Genomic DNA, 20528 nt, shown 5'->3' with positions numbered 1-20528 from the left:
AATAATAAAGGTATTGTGTCCACCTACAACTAAAAAAAATCTTTAAAAAAGGATTAATAAAGAAATTATTCAACAGCACATATAAATGAACAAATTTCTAGAAAAAAAGTTCCCCAAGGAAAAATAGAAAACCTAAACACTCCTATAATTAATAAAGAAATTAAATTTGTAATTTAAAACTTAAACAAAGAATCTCCAAGCCCAAGTCACCGGCAAATTGTACCAAGTATTTTAAAAAGAATATTATCAATTTTCTGCTAATTCTGCAAGAAAAATGTAGAAGGAGAATTCTTTCCAAATCACTCTATTATAGACTAATACTTGATCTTGATAACAAAACCAAAGACATTATAAGGAAAGAAAACTTGAATACAATATTCCTCATGAAAATAGGTGGAAAAATTTTAAATAAAATTTTAGCTAATCAAATCCAATATGTGAAAGGATAACACCAAATAAGGACAATGACCAAATAAGAGTATATTTCAAATAAGAAAGCTGACTTAAAATTTGAATATAAAACAATGTTATTCAATATATTAACAAACTAAAAAAAGAAAATCACAATCCCCCAAAATTCTCAGCAAACTAGGAATACCACACCTGATAAAAGATATCTACCAAAAAAAAAAAAAGCCTTACATAAGAATGAAGAACTGATCACCTCCCATCTGAGATCAGAAACAAGACAAAAAATGTCCACTCTAAATATTTTTACTTAAAACTGTAGTTGAGGCAGGGAAGATAGGAGGGGGCAACATTCTGTTTGGAAAAAAAGAAGTAAGACAATATTTCTGTATAGAAAATGTGATGTAATCTACAAAAAAACTACTAGATATAACAAATGATACTAATAAGGTTACAGTTCTGATAAAATATCAATATACAAAAATAAATTATGTTTATATATACTAGCAACCAACTGGAAATTGAAATTTTTAAAAAATTTACAACAGCAGAATTATGGGATAATTCTGCCAAATGCTATGTTAAGATCTATACACTGAAAACAGTAGTTCTGTTGAAAAGATTTTTTTTTAAGGAAATTCGTATTCGTATGTTGAAACACTCACTGATATCATCACAATCTTCCCCAAATTATCTACAAACTCAAGAACATTCCAATCAAAATGCAAGTAGGCTTTGTGTAGAAATTAACAAATTAATTATAAAATTTATATGGAAATACAAAGAATCTACAATGATGAAACAATTTTGAAAAAAGAATGAAGTTGGAAAACTAGCACTATCTGATTTCAAGACTATTATAAAACTGTAACAATAAAGACAGTATGGTACTGAAATGAAAATAGATCAATAAAACAGAAATAGACATGTTTATGGATAACTGATTTTCAGTAAAAGTAAAAAGATAACTCAGTAGAGAAAAGAGTCCTCAACAGCTGAGAACATTAGCTATGTAGAAAAGAAAACACACCAACCTTCAATTCATATTCTGTAACATATCAATAAATTAACTCAAAATTGGATCATAGACTTAAAGGTAAAATCTAAAACCATACAACTTCTAGAAGCACGAGAAATAAGCGGGGAGCTAATAAAAGCAACAACACAGATGGATTTCAAATCTCACCAAGTCAAGGCAAAGTTTTCACCAATAAACATGAGGAAGAAATACCTATATTAAGTGTGCCTAAGGATAAAATAAAGAGAGAGAGAGAATGAGAACATACCATTGCCATATTTCAAGATGTGTTTTACATGTCAGAGTGACTATGATCAACTATACTAGCTTCCCATGAAAGAAACTTAAAAGTAACATTTTTTACTTACAAATGTCCCAGAAACAAAAGAAGAAAGTATGAACTTTCAAGTGAAAAATACTCAATCAACAATGAACAAACAAGGTGACAGTTCCACAGCTGACCCAATAACTTACCTGGTCATATCCATAAGGCCTCTGCTGGGGTGGCTGGGGTGGTCCAGGTTGTGTTGGTCTATAACCCCCATACTGCTGACCTTGTCCTTGTGGATAGTTAGGATACTGAGGACCTGGACCACCCTGTGAAGGACCTATAAAATAATTCACAAAGACAAGTCTAGGCAAAAATATAGTACGTTTCTAGAATTTGAGAAGGGTTTTAAATTAGATGTTACTATATTTTCATATCTAAACTACAAAGGAAAGTTTGGTACCAAGATTTTCCAACATGCTTTGTGAAATAAATTTCAATGGTTGTAAGAGTGGAAATACTCTAATGCTGCTTCAATAAAAACTATTTTGTGTTATGTCCTAGATATTAGTAAATGTATAAAATAAAATGGGGAAGAAATACTCAAGGAATTATGAAGTATAATAACAATTAATTTACACACTGAAAATTCATAATTTGTAACTGGAAAGTTAACTGCAAGCAAGCAAGAAACAAAAGAAAAAGATGTAGATTCAAAGAAAAATTATGAAATAATTTCAAAATATAGACCAAGCATTGATTAACATATGCCATCATCAAAGGAATCCTATGGCTATACTCTATATCAGTAAACTTATTAGACAGTATTTTAAAACAGAAACTAAAAATCTGAAAAGTCACAGGTTGAATATGAAAAAACTTGATTCAAAAGTTACTCTGAAAAATGGAGTTCTACTCAGCCATAAAGAAGAATGAAATAATGCCATTTGCTGGTAAATGAATGGAAATGGAGTGAAATAAGTTGAGATTCAGAAAATTAAGAGAAGAACATTTCCTCATGTGTTAAAGCTAAAGCAAAATAAGGGAAGGAAAGTGGCAGAGAACAAGATTGGACATCAGAAAGATATAAGGTAATCAGTAGAATAGAAGGAGAACAGGAGGAAGGGAGGAAAGAAGGAAACTACCCGTTTAACAATAGCTTGTTATATACATATATAAATGTACCAAAAAGAATTTTACCTGTGTATATATGTAGAAAATGCCAATCAAAAATAAATAAATAAAGTAGTGAAAGGAAGTTCAACAGAGGAGAGAGAAAATAGGAGAATGGAAAAGAAAAGGGGAAGGGAGAAGAATGGAGAATAAAATAAAAATCCTTGCATGTCTTATCTTGTCAAAATGAACCCAAATACTATGCATAATTTTAATGCTATAATTTTTTTAAAAAAAGGTTAATCTGAGAATCAATCACCTTTAATACTTAACCCACAAAAATGATTTCAAGTTCCAGAGATAGCAAGGAATTAATTTGGTGTGCTAAACAAATGTGTGTATTTTAGAAATTCTACTCTTATCTACTGTAAAGAATGCTTTATAAAGCATAAGCTAAAAGCTTTGACACTTCAATGTTTTCTGCCAGTCATTCAAAACCAGGCATAAAAACAATGACTACAGAAGAAAGTGTCAACAGAAAACAATAAATTTCCAATTTTAAATAAATCCAATCATCTATCATTTACTATATCGTCATTTATTAAAACTTTAAATTTTCTATTAAATCAATTAACTTTTCTTTAACCCTCTCTTCTGAATGAGGATTATGTTTCTCCTAAGTCAATGAATTTGCCTGATTAAGTCACATCACATTTGTTCTTATGCAAATGCAATAAAATCAGAATATTCTATTTATTCCAAATACAAACACTAAATAGTCATGAAGGGGAGAGGTAAACAAGTTCCTTTGTTTATTTGTTGTCATTTTGTTTGTTTTGTACTGGAGATTGAACCCAGGTCCTCTTTACTACTAAGCTACATTCCCAGCCCTTTTTATTTTTTATTTTGAGACAGGGTCTCACTAAGTTGCTAAGGCTGGTATTGAATTTGTAATCCTCCTGCTTCAGCCTCCTGAGTCACTGAAATTACAGGTTCGAGGCATCATGCCAAACTTCTTTGTTAAATAAAAATAATAAATGCATGGAATAGTTCTAAAGACAGATCTAGAATCAAGGAACCACAGCTTCTCTTCTTTAGGAATATACCTGATTCCCAATATCAGTTCTAATGTTTATGTTGAAAGGGCAAGAGAATTTCATCCTGATCTTGGATTTTTAGATTTTCTATCATATGTAGACGAAGGTGCCAGTAGGAATAGCAGGGCTTAAATCAATTACTATAAACAGTAAGTTATGACTGATGTGAAAAAGAGACCAAGTTAGCAAGAGGTGGTATTAGTATTAAAAAGCAGCTACTTCTATGTTATTAAACCTTATTTTCTAAAATGACTATAGTAGCCTAAAATTTAAGACTGAGATAGCAGGTCCCCATCATTCAGTGTTATTTATTTTTGGAACCAGAAATTTAATCTAGAGGAATTTAACCACTTAAGAAACATTCCCAGCCCCACTTTTTTCTATTCTATTTTGATACAGCGCCTCACTAAGTTATTGATGCTGATGATGAATTCACGATCCTCCTGCCTCAGCTCACTGAGCTGCTTGGCTTACAGGCATGCACCACCATACCCAGCTCAATGTTATTTTTTGTAGTTAACAGTTATTCTTTTTTAAAAACAAATTTGCTAAGCAAGTTATGTACATATAGTTAATTCTAATCCCAATCATTAGTTTTCCAAACACATATAAAGTTATTGGCTGGTCATGAATACCAACTAGGTCTGAGAATTCCTTTTTCTTGTCTTTTAAATGACTACACATCTTAACTTTGGTCAATTAACTACCTTTAGTTTGTGATCTTTGGATGATTATTATTATCTAAGAGGAATATTTTAAACAAATGCTCTAATAGGAGACTAGGCTAAACCTATGACTTTTAAAAACTAATTCTTATAAAACTAAATGCTAAATATCTCCACTTTCATATTTCAAAAAAGAAATCATCACATTGGGATGGGGGGAATAAAAATTGCTAAAAGTTATTACCATAGCCCTGCTGCTGTCCTGGGTAGCCCTGCTGCCCTGGGTACTGCTGCTGCTGGGGTGGATATCCTTGTTGTGGAGGGGGTCCCTGGTAAGCATCCTGTTGTTGGCCATATTGTGAATTTCCTAAAGGATAATTGGAGAAGAGGAAAAACAAAAACACTGAGAAGTTTGCTGAATTAACTTTTTCCCTCTAAGATGCATAGCCAACAACACAAGAACAAAATAAAATGCCATATTGATTTTTAAAAGTTAACAAAACAAAGAAAAACTCAAACCAAACAGAAGGATTTCGGCCAAACAAACTGCAGTTAAAGCCAATTTTGCAAGGTTGAACTGCAGCATTTTCAGCGTCTCTGCCATACGAGCATTACATTTACTGGAACATCACAGTCATAAGATCATGACTATGCTAAATAAAATAAAAAAGACAAAATTAAAGACAGCTACAAGAGCACACACTAGCTACACAAGATCAGCAAGCTGTTTCCTAAAGGCACTATACTTATATGTAAAATTATACATATGTAAACACACACGAGGGGAAAAAAAATTGGATTGATGGGTTTATGTTCAAATAGAAAATTTCCACTGAGGAAAAAATTATTTTTAAATGTTTTAGTCTTTTTATTGTTGTTAGAAATGGCAAGTCATGGTTATACATTTTAAATATTTGTAAGGAAATTATTTTGATTGTTTTGGGCTCCCTATAACTTTTAAGACAGCCAGCAACTAGTATTCTACAAGAGCTTTGCATGGGTAGAAGTTGTCTTATGCAAGAATTTTCATTCCTGTAGAAGGGGATATATATGTATGTGTGTGAAGGTATATAGATACCTCCTTCGTAGTAATGTTGTGAGGAATCCTCATAAGGCCTATCGTAGCCTTGTTCAGGATACGACGGTTGCTGATAACCGTAATCATTATGACCTACATCAATTCGACAAGAGACAGGAAGAAACGTTAATGGCCACTGAGTGAAAACCCTAAAAATATTTAAACTTTCAGATAAAATTGAAAAAAAGAAAAAGAAATGGAAATACATAAAAAATAATTTCAATTGCATTAGCCAAATATTTACAAATGTGACTGTTTTCATATTGAGATAACGTGCAATTTTTTTAAAGCAAAAAGCAGTAGTTTTAGAAACATTACACTTATAGACTTGACTCTGATATTCCTCATTGAGGAGGGAAAAACTTTATCTTCTTTTTTTTTTAAGAGAATGAAAGCATTTAGACCTTTCACATGTAAATAACTTGAATTAAATTAGAATGAACAAAAGAAGCAATTATCATATTTTGTCAAACACCTGTTCTGCTGGTCTCCAATTCCACAGCATATGCTAAAAACAATGCAAAATATAAAAGAGCTCCATAACTTTTTTCCCCTGAAAGAAACTGAAACAATTTTTTCACACTCTTAACATTTTCTCACATAATCTCAAAGTGTTTTCAGGTGCAAAATATATTTATTAATGCTGCCACTTTAGAAGTCTTTAGAAAATATTTCTGGAGTACCATAAACATATACCTTCTTAAAATTAACAGTGTTAAATTCTAGGGTACACCTTCAATTTTAAGAAATAATAAATTTCACCTGTAAGATAACTAGATTCTATTTTCATCCTTTAAATAAATTTCACTAAATGTAGAAAATGACTTTTCAAGTTGCTAAAATCTGAACTGAATTTTACAAGAATGTCTAATTATAGAAGAAAGAATATGGTTAATGAATAAATATTATACTCAGTGCTCTAACATTTGAATATTCCCAAACCACTACGTAATTATCTATATCAAAGGTAGGCAAACTGTGTCCTGTAGGCTTTATATAACCAGTGGCCTATTTTTGTAAATAAAGCTTTATTGTAATATAGTCATGGCCATTCATTTAAGTACTATGTCAAACTGCTTTCATAAAAAAAGTAAGGATTCAGTGGTTGAGACCAAGACAATATGTCCTACCAAGACTAAAAAATTTATTATCTGGCCCTTTGCAGAAAAAGTTTGCCAACTCCTCATCTACGTTACTATCTGGACATGGGGAAAAAAATATCCAATGCTGTTTAAGAAAATAATTGTTGCTATAAGTGGAATATTTAATGCATATATCAAGACATACTTATACACATTAATGCAAAAATGGTACTGTACAAATAAAAAATCCACTACTGTAATAAAAAAGTACAATAACCTTAAGGTTTTGATATTTACAAAAATAACATACCTATCTATTTTGAATAGAAAGGTCATATTTATAATAAGGCAAATTTCACATTTCAGGAAATACTTAGGACCCAAAAAAATAAGTTCAACTAAATCATTTAAAAATTAAACAAGTAAAATAATCATTAACTTCAACAATATAACTTAACAAAGTTGATTTCAACTCTTTAAAAATCTATAGTCCATACTAAAATTACTAAGTTTTTTTTAAGAAAAAGCTAAATACGATGTGTACATATGAAATAAAAAATAAAAAAGCCAACTTTCTAAATAATTCATGGCAAGAAAAATCTGAGATCAAAAAATACATCATTCTCTAAACAAGAATAATCTACATATGTCATTATCACTAATAAACATTTAATGATGTAAATATTATAGATGATTGCCCTTCCTGTAATATTTAGAGCCTCTGTGGTAAAAATCAGTGTCTTTAGAGTACCAATGTACATTTCTTTATATTAATACACTTTAAGTTTCCCTAATTGTATTTCAAATTGTTAAAATCTGAACTAAATTTTACAAGAATATCTAATTACAGAAAGAAGAATATAGTTACATATACTCCATGCTCTAACATTTGAATATTCCCAAACCAGTTTTTGTGAAACAATTTTTCAAATACACCAAATTATATCTTCTTGCTAGCTTACATTAGTATCTAGTCAACAGCTCCTGATGCTTTAGCTTTAAAATTCTCAGTTTCTCTACTAAGTAACTTAAATATGCCAAAGGAGTTTACTATGAATGAATTTTCTGGGAAATCATTTCATAATAAGACAAATTATTTTATAATATGACTACATCTTGACTTATCATATCTACAGATTTGGATTATTTTTTCTTCAAAATTACATTGTAAGAATTTTCAAACAAAGAAATATTTAAAAAACTGCACAGTGAAAACCTACTTGTATACTTTTATTATTACTAATTAGATTTTCTTAAAATGTGATCTTTACTAATCATTTTTTCACAATCTACCTTCCCTCTTTAAAAACAAAACAAAAGAAACCCACTAAGCTGAATAACTAAAAATCTGGTTTCTAAATTATCTTGCTTATTCTACTAAATCTATACAAATCTATATATCCTGTGATAGAGTACAGTCCCCCTAATTCTTCTCAAATCCAACACTAATGTACACAACAGAACATTGTTCTTTGAGAAGTATGCAATGTTAACTGATATTCGAGAACTATATTCTCCATGTATTTATACAATGTATAAAAGTAAACCAATAGCTGAATTTTATAGTATGTGAATTGTATCTTGATAAAGCTGTTATTTAAAAAAAAGTAAATCAATAACATTCGCTTCAGTTCAAATGAGCAATCACAGATATGAAAGGATCCTCTTATATACGAAAAGGATTCCAATGACAGAATGTGATTCCTGATGGTACTAATGGAATAGCTACTCAAAATATACTTTGAATTAGGTTATAAACTAATACTTAAATTACTAAAGTGTTTCTAAATTCAGAAGAAACAAATTGATAGTTTCTTCATCTTCACTGTCTACATTAATGTCGGGCAGGGATAGAAAATGGGAAGGTTAACGTTAGGAGAGATTACCATCAGGGTAATATTGCTGGTTCATGCCTTCTGGAGGACCTTGTCCACCATGACTGTATTGGTCCCCATAATAGTCTTCCTGGCCTGAGTACTGCTGTGGTGGGCCTGAAAAACCACAACCAGTCAAGATGTAAATAATTCGTTCTCTGTCATCAAAGGCTTTCTATTCTGATGTAATGAGAGATTATTTTTCAGATGCAGATTCCCCTCCAACACTTTGGCATTTCTGGTACTTTTAATTATTCATATACACACACAAACATAGAAACACAGTAATTCTACATACCACATTTACTAAAATTAACATTAAGACCACACATGCAATATCAAACAAAACAACTCAGAAAAAACAAATACTAAGTTCTTAAAAATAGGTTCAACTTAGTAGAAGATTAATTTCCTTTTCATTTTGATATTAGAGCACATCAAGATAAAATTGGGCTTGTTCCTAGCCATATATTCTAAACTTCTAAAAGAGAAAACAGTATTTCCTGATGCAAATTAGCAAGTTTTTGATATAAAAATTTTAGGATAAGAGAAAGATGTGTATCAGGAAGTTCCTATTTATTTAATGACTCTTAGGACCCTTCATACCTACTACATCCACTGTCTTTGGAGGTGGGGGAATAACAACAAAAACCCCCGACTATGCCTAGACAAAAAGTTCACTAAACTCAAAGCCTTTCAATTACTGTTATTAATATTAAGCAGGAAATTTTCCAAATGTAATCTTACCCTGTTGAGGTGGTCTATAGGGAGGAATCTGTCTCTGACCCATCATATGATTGCCTTGGTTAACTTGACCCATCATTCCCATGGGTGGCTGCTGTCCTTGGTAATGCTGCCCACCTCCTTGTGGCATATTGTATTGCTGAGAAGGGGGCTGCTGATGCATCATTGGACCTGAAAATAAACATTATGCACATAATTTTTTTTGCACAGAATTTTAACATCTTCAGAGAATTACAAGATTCTGTTTATAATACAAAATATATAATAAACATAATAAAATCAACTTAAAAGCAAATCTTTGAATTAAAGCTCCCACACCTTAAAAAACCCTATAAATAAGGATATAAACAACCAATATATGGTAGTTGACCCCTAGAGCAGTATTCTAGTCACTCAATAAATAAATAAATAAAGACAAAATAGATAAAATATATGAATATCTTGAATGTACATATTTTCCATGTTCTAACTAATATTTACCTATACCACCTTTTTAGAAATACACAAGTCAGTAGTCAAATGAAGAGAAATAAATCAAATTCCTGGATTTCTATTTTGTTTTATTTTGAATAGCCACTTAATAATGACAGAAAAGGTAATTATACAAACATTTGCAAACACATCAGTAGAATTTCATAAATTTAATTTTAAGACTAGGGACTGAACCCAGGGGCACTTTACCATTGGAGCCATATCCCCAGTTCTTTTTATTTTGAGATAGGGCCTCACTAAATTGCTGAGGCTGATCTTGAATTTGCAATCCTCTTGCTTCAGCCTCCTGAGTCACTGCCAGTCTACTGTTTATACAGCTACAAATACTCCCCCCTTGACTGTCCTGGGGACAATTTAAGAAGAAAGTATAAAAGGCAAAGAAACAATCAAGAGCCTGGAAAAGTTTTACAGGAAAACCTGCCTAGAAGAGCCAAGAGCTCATCATTCAACTATTTAAATAAACAACCGAAAACAATGCAAAGCAAAATCACCTCTTTAAAAGTATTACTGACCTATCATAATAGTAACAAAGTAAGCAGAAATACTTTCTAAGTAAAGAAATATTTTATCCAAAGGAATGCTCTCTCAAAGCTAATGTTTTTCTCCTATTCATCTTATTCTGTTCTACTTTTTTTTCCAAATTCTTCTTTTCCTTTTAATTTTATCATTGTAAAATAAGTCTTTTCAAAAGTTACTTCCAGCCCTTTTTTCAACAAGGAAATAAACTCTTAATAATAGGAACTAAGTAGCTCAGTGAGAGTAGAGAGGAAGAAAACTTAACATTTAATGCACAGTTACACTGCCAGTTACATGCTTTCACATTCATTTCCTATAAACCCCTAACAACTAACTACCAGACAACAATCCCAAATTGTTGTTGTTTTTTTTTTAAGTTCAAATTTTCAGCCAAGAAATCCAAAGATCAAGATTATATAACTAATAGACACTAGTTGGGACTAAGACAAATCTCAAATCTGATTTCAAAGCATATACCTGTTCCACTATTTTTCATTAGCTCTACTAAAAAAATAAGCTATATTTGGTCTGTAGTTCAGAAACAAGTTTTGCTGTAAAAAAGTTCTAGGGCTGGGGTTGTGGCTCAGTGGTAGAGCGCTTGCCTAGTATGTGTGAGGCACTGGGTTCGATCCTCAGCACCACAGATAAATAAATAAATAAAATAAAGGTATTGCATTCAGAAAAAAAAGTTCTAAGACCATAATGAGCTTAACTGAGGTTACAATTTCAAGTATATTTTATATATAATTAAGTACTGAAACTAAGAGTCACAGTATAATAGGCAACCTGATTGAGTATTTGTGTAATTTATCTTCAGGAAATGAAGGTTTTGCTGTGTCTTTCTTCTCCAACACTGTCTGAAAACCTCTTGCCTTAACTGAAAGTAGCAATACAACTAGTGTATACTCTATGCATTGAAACCAAAATTAAAAAGAAAAACCATAATAACTGGGGGGGGGGGGATCCAAAAAGATACATAATAAAATTCTAAGCTTTGCTCTAAAGGAGAAAAGTAATTCTAGCTTAAGCTCTAGACAGCAAAGACCATGCTGCTTGTGCTTTATCTTTTGGGACCATCAGCAATTCCAATCCCAAAGAGCTCAATTACCACCCTTCCCTTATTCTCAGTCACTTTTCTCCTTCTGAGGATCCTAACATCATTCAGGATCAAGCCTAAAACCACAGAGAGAATGAACAGGCTTGCTCTACTATAAAAACGTACTTTTCATTGTTTCCTTGAAGACTTACCCACTAAAGATAAAAAATTACGATTTTATAACTTCAATTCTGATTGTTTAGGAAACATTTTCTTTATGATAAAGAAATATGCTACAGTGGTAATGTGTGAGTATCATCTCCTGAGACACTAATGAAAATAAGAGCTAAATCTCAAAAGACTACCCCAAAGTAAGTTTCAAAAATGTACACTATAGAGTAAAATAAAACTACAAAATGAGTCTATTATAAATAACCATTTTCTGTGAATAATAGCATTATATGTTAGTATATGCTTAAGGGATATTCCTCATATTTTCCTTAAACCATTTTGATGTTAAGATGCACTATAAAGTATAATATATGAAGACTCTTACTAATATCTTAATTACTAAGAAAATACTTTTTACAAGGACATAAAACAAAAAATTACCATGTTATTTACTTCCATTTTGAATTTTATACCCTTCTAGATATTCTACAGAAATAATAGCCATATCTTAAAACATAAAATATTCCCCAAATTACTGTACTTTATATTACTGAAATTCTTGATTCCACTGAGATGGTTAATACTTAGTTTTATCTGAGTCAGAAACAATTTTCTTAAAAGAGTAAGCTGAGGATCGAATTTGAGTACTTCTTATATACCAGACGATGGGCCAAAAGCCAACTGGCACAAAGATCTGACAGGAATTACCACAATCTCAATGACTTACAATTATATAGATCAAGAAGAAAAAAGGTTTCACAGACATCGTTTTAATTAATCTGTGAAGAGTTTTGAAACAATATTTTAAAAATGTTCTGACATATTCACTTATTCATATCTATAGATTCAAACCAACACACTAAAATTCTATAAATTGTTTCATTAATCTAAGAATTATTTCAACATAGTTAAAAATGATAACTAACATTAAATGAGCACTTATTATGAGCCATGAACTAAGCTAAAAGCTTTATATATATTATTTATCCTCCCCAACCCTTACGAAAACAGGTATTATCAACTTAATTTCCCTAAAATATAAGAAATTTCCTCAATTTACCAATAATTATAAGAATCAGCATTGATTCTATAAGGAAACTGTTGACAATCATTATTTTCATTTTCACATTTACTATTCATATTTTACTACTTGTTCCTTAACCAATTATTCTCAAAATAAGCCACTTATAGCTCAAGTACAGTACTAATAGTTGGTTTACAAGAGAAAAATTCCTGCATTCTAGCAAACTCAAGTAGCTACACTACTATATGTTTAAGCAGTCATTTAAAATGAAAAAAAAAGATTCTCTACATAACTAAATTATACGTCTGTCCACATCAAGAATTTTAAATAGTTCACAGTCAGATGTTTGGACATAATACCAAGGATAAACGAACAAAAGCTTAATAAGAAAATGTACAATTATCCCAGAAACTTAGTAGCTAGGCACAAACTTAGCTGGTTACTTACCTAAGTAACTAATGAAAAATAAAACCATGATACATTTTAGTTAGTAAAAAGAACAACTCATTAAGTGATACAAACAAAGAACAACTCATTAAGTGATACAAACTTTTTTGACTAGATGCAGTGGGGCATGTAATCTCAGCTACTTGAGAGGCTGAAGCAGAGGATCATAAATTCGAAACCAGCCTCAGCAACTTAGCGACACCTTGTCTCAAAATAAGAAATAAAAAGGAGTAGGGATAGATGTAGCTCAGTTGTAAAATGCCCCTGGGTTCAATCCATAGGAGAAGGCGGGGGGAGGTTTTTTTTAATAACATGAAATTTTTACAGATATTCTCATAGAAGTATTAAAAGTTATGAACAATATCATCAATGTTTTGTTATCATTTCTTTAGTGACACAGATCATCTTATATGCAGTTATTCACATTCCCCGTTCCTTAAAGTTGTGATTCTCAGCCTTAAATGAATCTGTCCTCCAGAGGACATTTAGCAAAATCTGGTGAAAGTTTTAGTTGTCACAACTCCAGGGTTGGAGAAGGGGAGCCGGGAGGAACAAGGAGAGAAGAACAGGGGATGTACTGGGGAATGAAAATGAACAAATTATACTGTTTTATTGTTTACATGTATGAATATATTATAACAAATCCCACTGTTATATATAATTATAATGTGTCAATAAAAAGGGAGAAAAAGATTTAAAAAACTGGGGGGTCGGGGTGCAATTTTCATCTAGTATGCAGAGGAAAGAAATACTGCTAAACATTCCATAATGCACTGGACAGGTTCCCACAAGAAAGAATTATCCACCTCAAAATATCAATAAAGCTGAGTTAAGAAATCATTAATTTCTCAAGGGCATAATTTTAATTCACAGGGCTTTTTATACACTAGGCTGGGAGTTAGACTATATATTTAACTTCCTCATGATTGAGAACTGGGAAAAGGATGTGTAGTGAATTAATAAATCCAGCAAAATAAAAGGTTATGCTATTTAGATAACTCTTCTTAAAAGGATTCCTCTTAAATAGTTTCAACTGTATTACACAATAGTGATTTTTTAAAAAAAAAGTCACTGGCAAACATCTGTTGTTCACTGAAATGAGTTCCAAAAGATCTACATTTATGTGGCACATGTATCTCTGTTGTGAAGACCCTAACTTACCCAACCAGATAGCCACGGAGCTAGGCTACATTAGAATACCTAGCTTTGTTACTGAGCAGGAAAGTCAGAAAATTATGAATCATCTGGCAAAGAATAGATTATTCTAACCAGAAAAATTCTGAAGGAATAGACTACAAATAAGCAAGACTTTTCATATTTATTAAAATGTAATTTGTAAAGCACATTTTATAACTCAAGACAATTACACTTCCTGGGTACATTTCTCAGAGAAATGAAAATTAATGTCCAATAAAAAATATGGACACATATGATTATCCATAGCATCTTTATTTGTAAAAACCCCAAAACTATAAGCAATTAAAATGTTCCTCAATAGATGAAAGGCCAAGGTCTGAGGATGTAGCTCAGTGGAAGAGTGCTTGCCTAGCATGCATGAAGCACTGGGTTCGATCCTCAGCACCACATAAAAATAAACAAATAAAATAAAGGCATTCTGTCCATCTACAAATACAAATACAAATATATATATAAAAGGCCAAACTGTAGTGCATCCATACCATGGAGTACTACTCAACAATAAAAATAAATAAACCGATACTATATGAAACAATTTGGAAAAAAACCAAAGGTATTAATTATGCTGTGAACAATCTCAAAAGGTCAAACACTGTATAATTCCATCTATTCAATATTCTCAAAATAACAAAATTAAGAAATGAGGAAAGAGTAACAGGAGTTTTCAGCAAATAGAGCTAGCTGGGGCCAAGGTACACAGAACATCTCTATTTCATCTTTGCAACTTCCTGTGAACCCTTAAAATAATGAACCTGAATTCTGCTCAGTTACTGTTTTAAGTGAAACTCACTTGGATTTTATTTCCCAAACCCAGAAGATTTTGATATTATCCATTTATCCATTTTACCTGATAGTTAACTAACAAGGCCTTCTTTGTTTCATTCTTGGAATGAAAGCTGATAGATGACAATATCAGAAAGAAGAAAGTTGATTTATCTAACTTGTTATGGCAGGAGAACACATATCTAGCTAATCAGTCAATCAACAAATAGGACAAAATAGTGAACAAACAAAACACAGTTCCTGATTTCTAAGAACTGAAGAGTCTAGGGGGAAATAAACAAATATTTATAAATAATTACATTTACATAACTATAAGTTTGCTGCTACAAATAGCCTAAGTACAGACTACTGTACTTAACTGGACTTATTTAAGGAATAATTTAAAACTTACATACCAAGATTAGAGATCATCCTTATTTTGTGCTCTATGTTTTGTTTTGTTTTTTGTATTTTTAGGTTTTTTTCATATTAAACATTATTTTATAACTAGAAAAAATGTATAGGGGAAAAATCATGACCTTGAAAAATTTATTCAATATAGGCAATACTGATTCAAAGGTATAAACAAAATATATAGTCTGAACTACAATGTAATGGCTATAATAAACCTAAAATTCTTTGTAACAGAAACTTGCAATATTAGCAGTATTTCAGAGACTTGCTGATTTTAACAGTGAAAAGAAATGAAGGTATACACAATTCTCATTCAACCAAAACACTGGAGATCAAATATGACATTTACATGGAGTATTTAAAATATTTTTCATTTTAAATTTTCTATGTCATACTTAATATTCAGTATATATATTCAGTAACATCAAGGCAGAAGTGTGACCAGTCTTGGGAACCATCCCCTATAATTTCACAAAAGTGAGGGCCAATATTAGGGACCATCCCCTATAATTTCACGAAAGTGAGGGCCAATATTAGGGACCATCCCCTATAATTTCAACCCCTAAAAGTAATTATTTTATTTACATAACATCACAATACTTATTACTATATTAAATAAGATATATGTATATTATGTGTATATTATATTACACACAAACACACACACACACACAAACAATTGGGGATTCCTATAGCTCCTGACTCGGGATTATGATATGGATTCATAGAGCAGGGATTATGACTAGAGACTGAGATCAACCATGTGGGCAATCAGTTAAACCTACATAATAAAGCCCTAATAAAAAATCTTTTAACATCAAGGCTCAGATGAACCCTACAGGTTAGCAATACTCTGTATCATCACATGTCCATGCCAGGAGAGAAAGCATCCTGACTGCTTCAGGAGAAAATAATGTAAACACTGCATTGGGTACCACTTCTGGGCTCCGCACTATGCATTTCTTGCCTTAACTAATGTAAATCTGTATACTTTCTCTGTAATAAATTCTATCTATGAGTGTAACAGCACTCAGTGAGTTCTGTGAATCCTTCCAAAGACATGATTGAACCAGAGGATGGTTTAGGGAACCCTTGAACTTGTAATTGGTGTCAGAAATAAGGCCAGACTAGGAGGTCATCCCTTATAATTTCACAATTGACTAAAATTTCAGTTAGCTTCAGAGCTAAGGGTAGTCCTAGGAACTGTACCATCTAACTCCTCACAGTGACTCAAATGAATGGCTCTTGCAATTGTGCCTCATCTTTCTCTCCTGCATCATCAATTTCCCCTCTAATGTATCATTCCTATCATATAATACAAGACTTAACATCTTCCCACATTTTAAAAAATATTTCTTGACATAATATCGTCTTCTGGCTATTAATCCTTTTTTACCCCTCCTATATCAAAAAATAACTAGAAATAATTGTACTCACTGTTACCATTTTTTTCTCTTTCAATTTTCTCATGAACATGTCAGTCAGGCTTCTGCCCCAATCCCTCCATAAAACTGTCCATCTTTGTCATAAAATCCAAGTTATTTTTCAATCCTCACCTCACCTGCTCACACAATTCTCTGATTTTAAAAACTAGTACCTTAGCTTCTAAGAAACTATAATCTCTTGGCTTCCCTCCCAACTTACCAGCTAGTCCTATTTAGTCTAAGCTTCCATGTTAAAATGTGGTAATAATCGTCAGATTTTTTTTCCTTCCTATTATCTACTTGTTAAATAATGTATGTCTTCTAATACCATAGCTTTTAATACACTCACTTCTCCCTTAAGTCAACACTCTTAATTTTTTAAGTAATAACACTAAAAAAGAAAAAGTTCCATTGTGAACATACTTAGGGTAACCAAATCAAATTGGTTTCTTTCCTGTAGGGAATCTCAGACCTGTTAATATGCTAATAAGCATGCTGAATAAGCATTTTACCAATAATTACTAAAATCTAGGCCACAATTTTGAAAGTTTAGAATCAACATTCTTCTACAATTAGAAAATAACTATATTTTTTTTCATGAAAATAATATTATCATTTTCAGAATCCTTCTGCTGGAATAAACCATTTCAAAAAACTAAACTGCCATACCTTAAAAATAAACAAAATGTTTGATTTATGTGAAATTCATATAATTTGAACAGCTTTAATCTATAAAGAACCCCTTCAAATTAATAATGGAGGTATAAACCACACAATATAGAACATGAAGAGGCAATTCACAGAAAACCCACAAATGGCAAATAACTGAAGAAGTTCAGAATCTTCTCTAATAATCAAAGAAATAAAAGTTAAGAGGACTGCTAGATCCAGCAGTGCATAACTATAATCCCAGCGACTCATGGTGCTGAAGCAGGAGGAAAGCCTCAGAGACTTAGCAAGACCCTGTCTCAAAATCAAATGTAAATGACTGAGATGTAGTTCAGAAGTAGAATGCTCTTGGGCATATAATATATATATATATATATATTTATATTTATATATATATATTTATATATATGTTTTTATATGTTCAGCAAAGATTAAAAAAATTAATACCATAGATATGTAGTGAAATCAGCACTTCCATATACTCTAGGGATGTGACCTCACACATCCTTTACATCTTTATTGAAAATAACTTCTCTCAAATATTTTAAATTCTCATGTATTTTATCCTGACAATTCTATTCCAGAATTTGTCTTATGAAAATCTAACACAACTATTCAAACAAAAATTTTTCTTCCTGAATTATTTGTAATAATAAAAACTAGAAAAATGTTTTAAAAGTAGATATAGTTAGGCTAAAATATATTCTAGGTTCATACAAATAATAATACTATTTTAGAAATGAGGTAGATTTATATATACTAATAGCAAAAAGGCACAAGGAAACATACCTATTACAACAGGTATGCAGAATTAAATGTTAAACTGTCCTACTACTCTAATGTCAAGCCTCTGAATCAGTCTAATCAAAGAGCACACTAATAAAAAGCATGGTATTTAAAAACCATGGATTTGGAACTTACCATTTAAATGAATCAAGACTTTCTTAATACTGTTCAAAACAAAACCAAAACCAGAAATAAACTAGATGCTATGAATAAAATGACAGTTGATAAAACAATCTCAAATTTTTGTGGCAATTTAAAAAGAAAAAACTTGATTATTCTAACCAACTGATATTTTAGAAATTATGCAATCAGTGAATCAGGATGTTTAAATGCACCATTATTTAATCTTTCACTTTAAGAAAGTAATCAATTTAGTCCAAGGATCCTGCCAAGATATATGAGTTCAAAAAGAATTATTTACATGGAATTTGTAAAACAAATGTAACAATTGGTGAAACCCCCTTTCCTTTTGAATACGTAATTAGTAAAATTCTGGAAATAAGGAAAGCTACAATTAATAATGTCTGGGAATGAAAAATAAGCTGATTCTATCAAATATAACTGTTGGTCATCTTCAGAAGGTCTTCCTATTCTTATTTGACTATACTCCAATAAATGTATCTGTTGCTTTATTAAACGTTTTTAATGCACCAACTCTGTCTTTCTAGGTTATCACATGACATCTTATTCCAATTCCTATTCATGGAATAGATGTATTATTTAACCTCAGTCATTATTCTCAGCACTTAGGGAAATGGCAGTAAACACCAATTTCCTACCTTTTTAGAGTTTTTTGAATTCTGGTGAAGTTTGTGCTCTACAAAGGAGTAAGCTTATTAGGAATCTGGTTCTCTTCCAGGTTCAAAATGATGATCAATGTACTAGATAGATAATAGTGAAAATAACATGGGAAAGTATAGGTTGGATTGCCTATTACATTAAAGGAACCTTCTGCAGTAAGTTTAAGAAAGAAAATCATAAAACTTCAGGGGCTGGGGTTGTGGCTCAGTGGTAGAGCACTTGACTATCATGTGTGAGGCACTGGGTTTAATAACTCAGCACCACATAAAAATAAAAAATATATAAAATAAAGGTATCATGTCCATCTACAACTTAAAAAAAATAACACTTCAGTTTTCTAGATTCCTAAGCACATGTAAGTCACTACAAATAAACTAAAAGACAATTATAATATACCACTACATATAAGCTCATTTTTTAAAAAGTTCAAAAAACAATAATTGCTGATATTCTTTTTTTAACAAGTATGAATACAAAATGTATAGTTAGTAAACTCAGTGGGGTCAACTCTCTGTGTTTATGTGTTTTAAAGAGACAGGTTCTCACTGTTGCCCAGAATGGCCTCAGACTCCTGGGTTCAAGTGTTTTTCTTGCTTTAGACTTCCCTGAAGTCGGGAGTACAGGAAAAATCGTCACACCTGACTTTGTGCAGCATTTTAAAATGACATATTTTGTATGATAGGTTTCCATTTTGTTGTTATATTAGCCCTTGTACTGATTTTTCGCCCCCAAGGGTTGAATGCAGTTCAGTGATAAGCACTTGCCTAGCATGCTTAGGGCCATAGGTTCAAATCTGCAACACCATGACAGAAAAAAAAAAAATCCAGTAAACATTAAAAAGCTCAATAATGAAGCACAAAGAACTTCCATTATTCTATTACTGGAAATAATATCATTACTATATCACTAAACTCTGTATGTCTTATTGTAGCTACTAGTGTAAATTAGCAGACTATCTCTCTTGTCTTCAAGCAATCAAAATGATAAACTATAACTGTGTAAAATATCTATCCTTTGCACTGATTTCAATCTACTCCCAAATTACAAGAAGATTTTTAGAATTTACTTTTTTCTCCTTAATTTCACTTTTGATATTAAGAGAGACAGAAATAGAGGAAGGCAAGGAAGAGAAAAATTAGGGTAAATGTTTGAATTCTTAGAGCAATTTGCAAGTATGGTTAAAAACCAAAATCACTTCAAAACTACTAGCATTAATGTAACTATATTTGCAATGGTTTGCTTACAAAACTAATACTGGGGTCTGGGGACATAGTTCAGTGGTAGATTTCTTGTCTACATGATTTCTAAGGCCCTGGAATGGATCCTCAGAAACATGAAAAAAAGATAGAAAACTACTACCATAAAATCCATAATTGGCTAATTACTAATTACTCAATAATTATTAACATATTAATGTTATATTAATACTACTAATTTAATAT

At 31.3% G+C, this 20528-nt stretch overlaps 1 protein-coding gene across 4 annotated transcripts in view; it reads right to left on the bottom strand.

The window, feature by feature from the left end:
- The window catches only part of Ss18 (SS18 subunit of BAF chromatin remodeling complex), an 81297-nt gene that overhangs the window by 11274 nt on the left and 49495 nt on the right, over positions 1–20528 (bottom strand). The window contains exons 6-10 of one of the 4 annotated variants that reach the window (XM_027935701.3): positions 9351–9518; positions 8616–8720; positions 5648–5740; positions 4814–4936; positions 1901–2034 (exon numbers count right to left, since the gene is read on the bottom strand). In XM_027935701.3, coding sequence (XP_027791502.1) covers positions 1901–2034; positions 4814–4936; positions 5648–5740; positions 8616–8720; positions 9351–9518 — 623 coding nt within the window. Of the gene's footprint in view, positions 1–1900; positions 2035–4813; positions 5741–8615; positions 8721–9350; positions 9519–20528 lie in introns of those variants that run through there. The other 3 variants (XM_027935699.3, XM_027935700.3, XM_071602831.1) reach the window with 3 other exon arrangements.

Source organism: Marmota flaviventris, chromosome 16 (assembly GCF_047511675.1).
Source record: "Marmota flaviventris isolate mMarFla1 chromosome 16, mMarFla1.hap1, whole genome shotgun sequence".
NCBI classification, from domain to species: Eukaryota; Metazoa; Chordata; class Mammalia; order Rodentia; family Sciuridae; genus Marmota; species Marmota flaviventris.
This window is presented reverse-complemented; position numbering and strand designations above follow the sequence as displayed.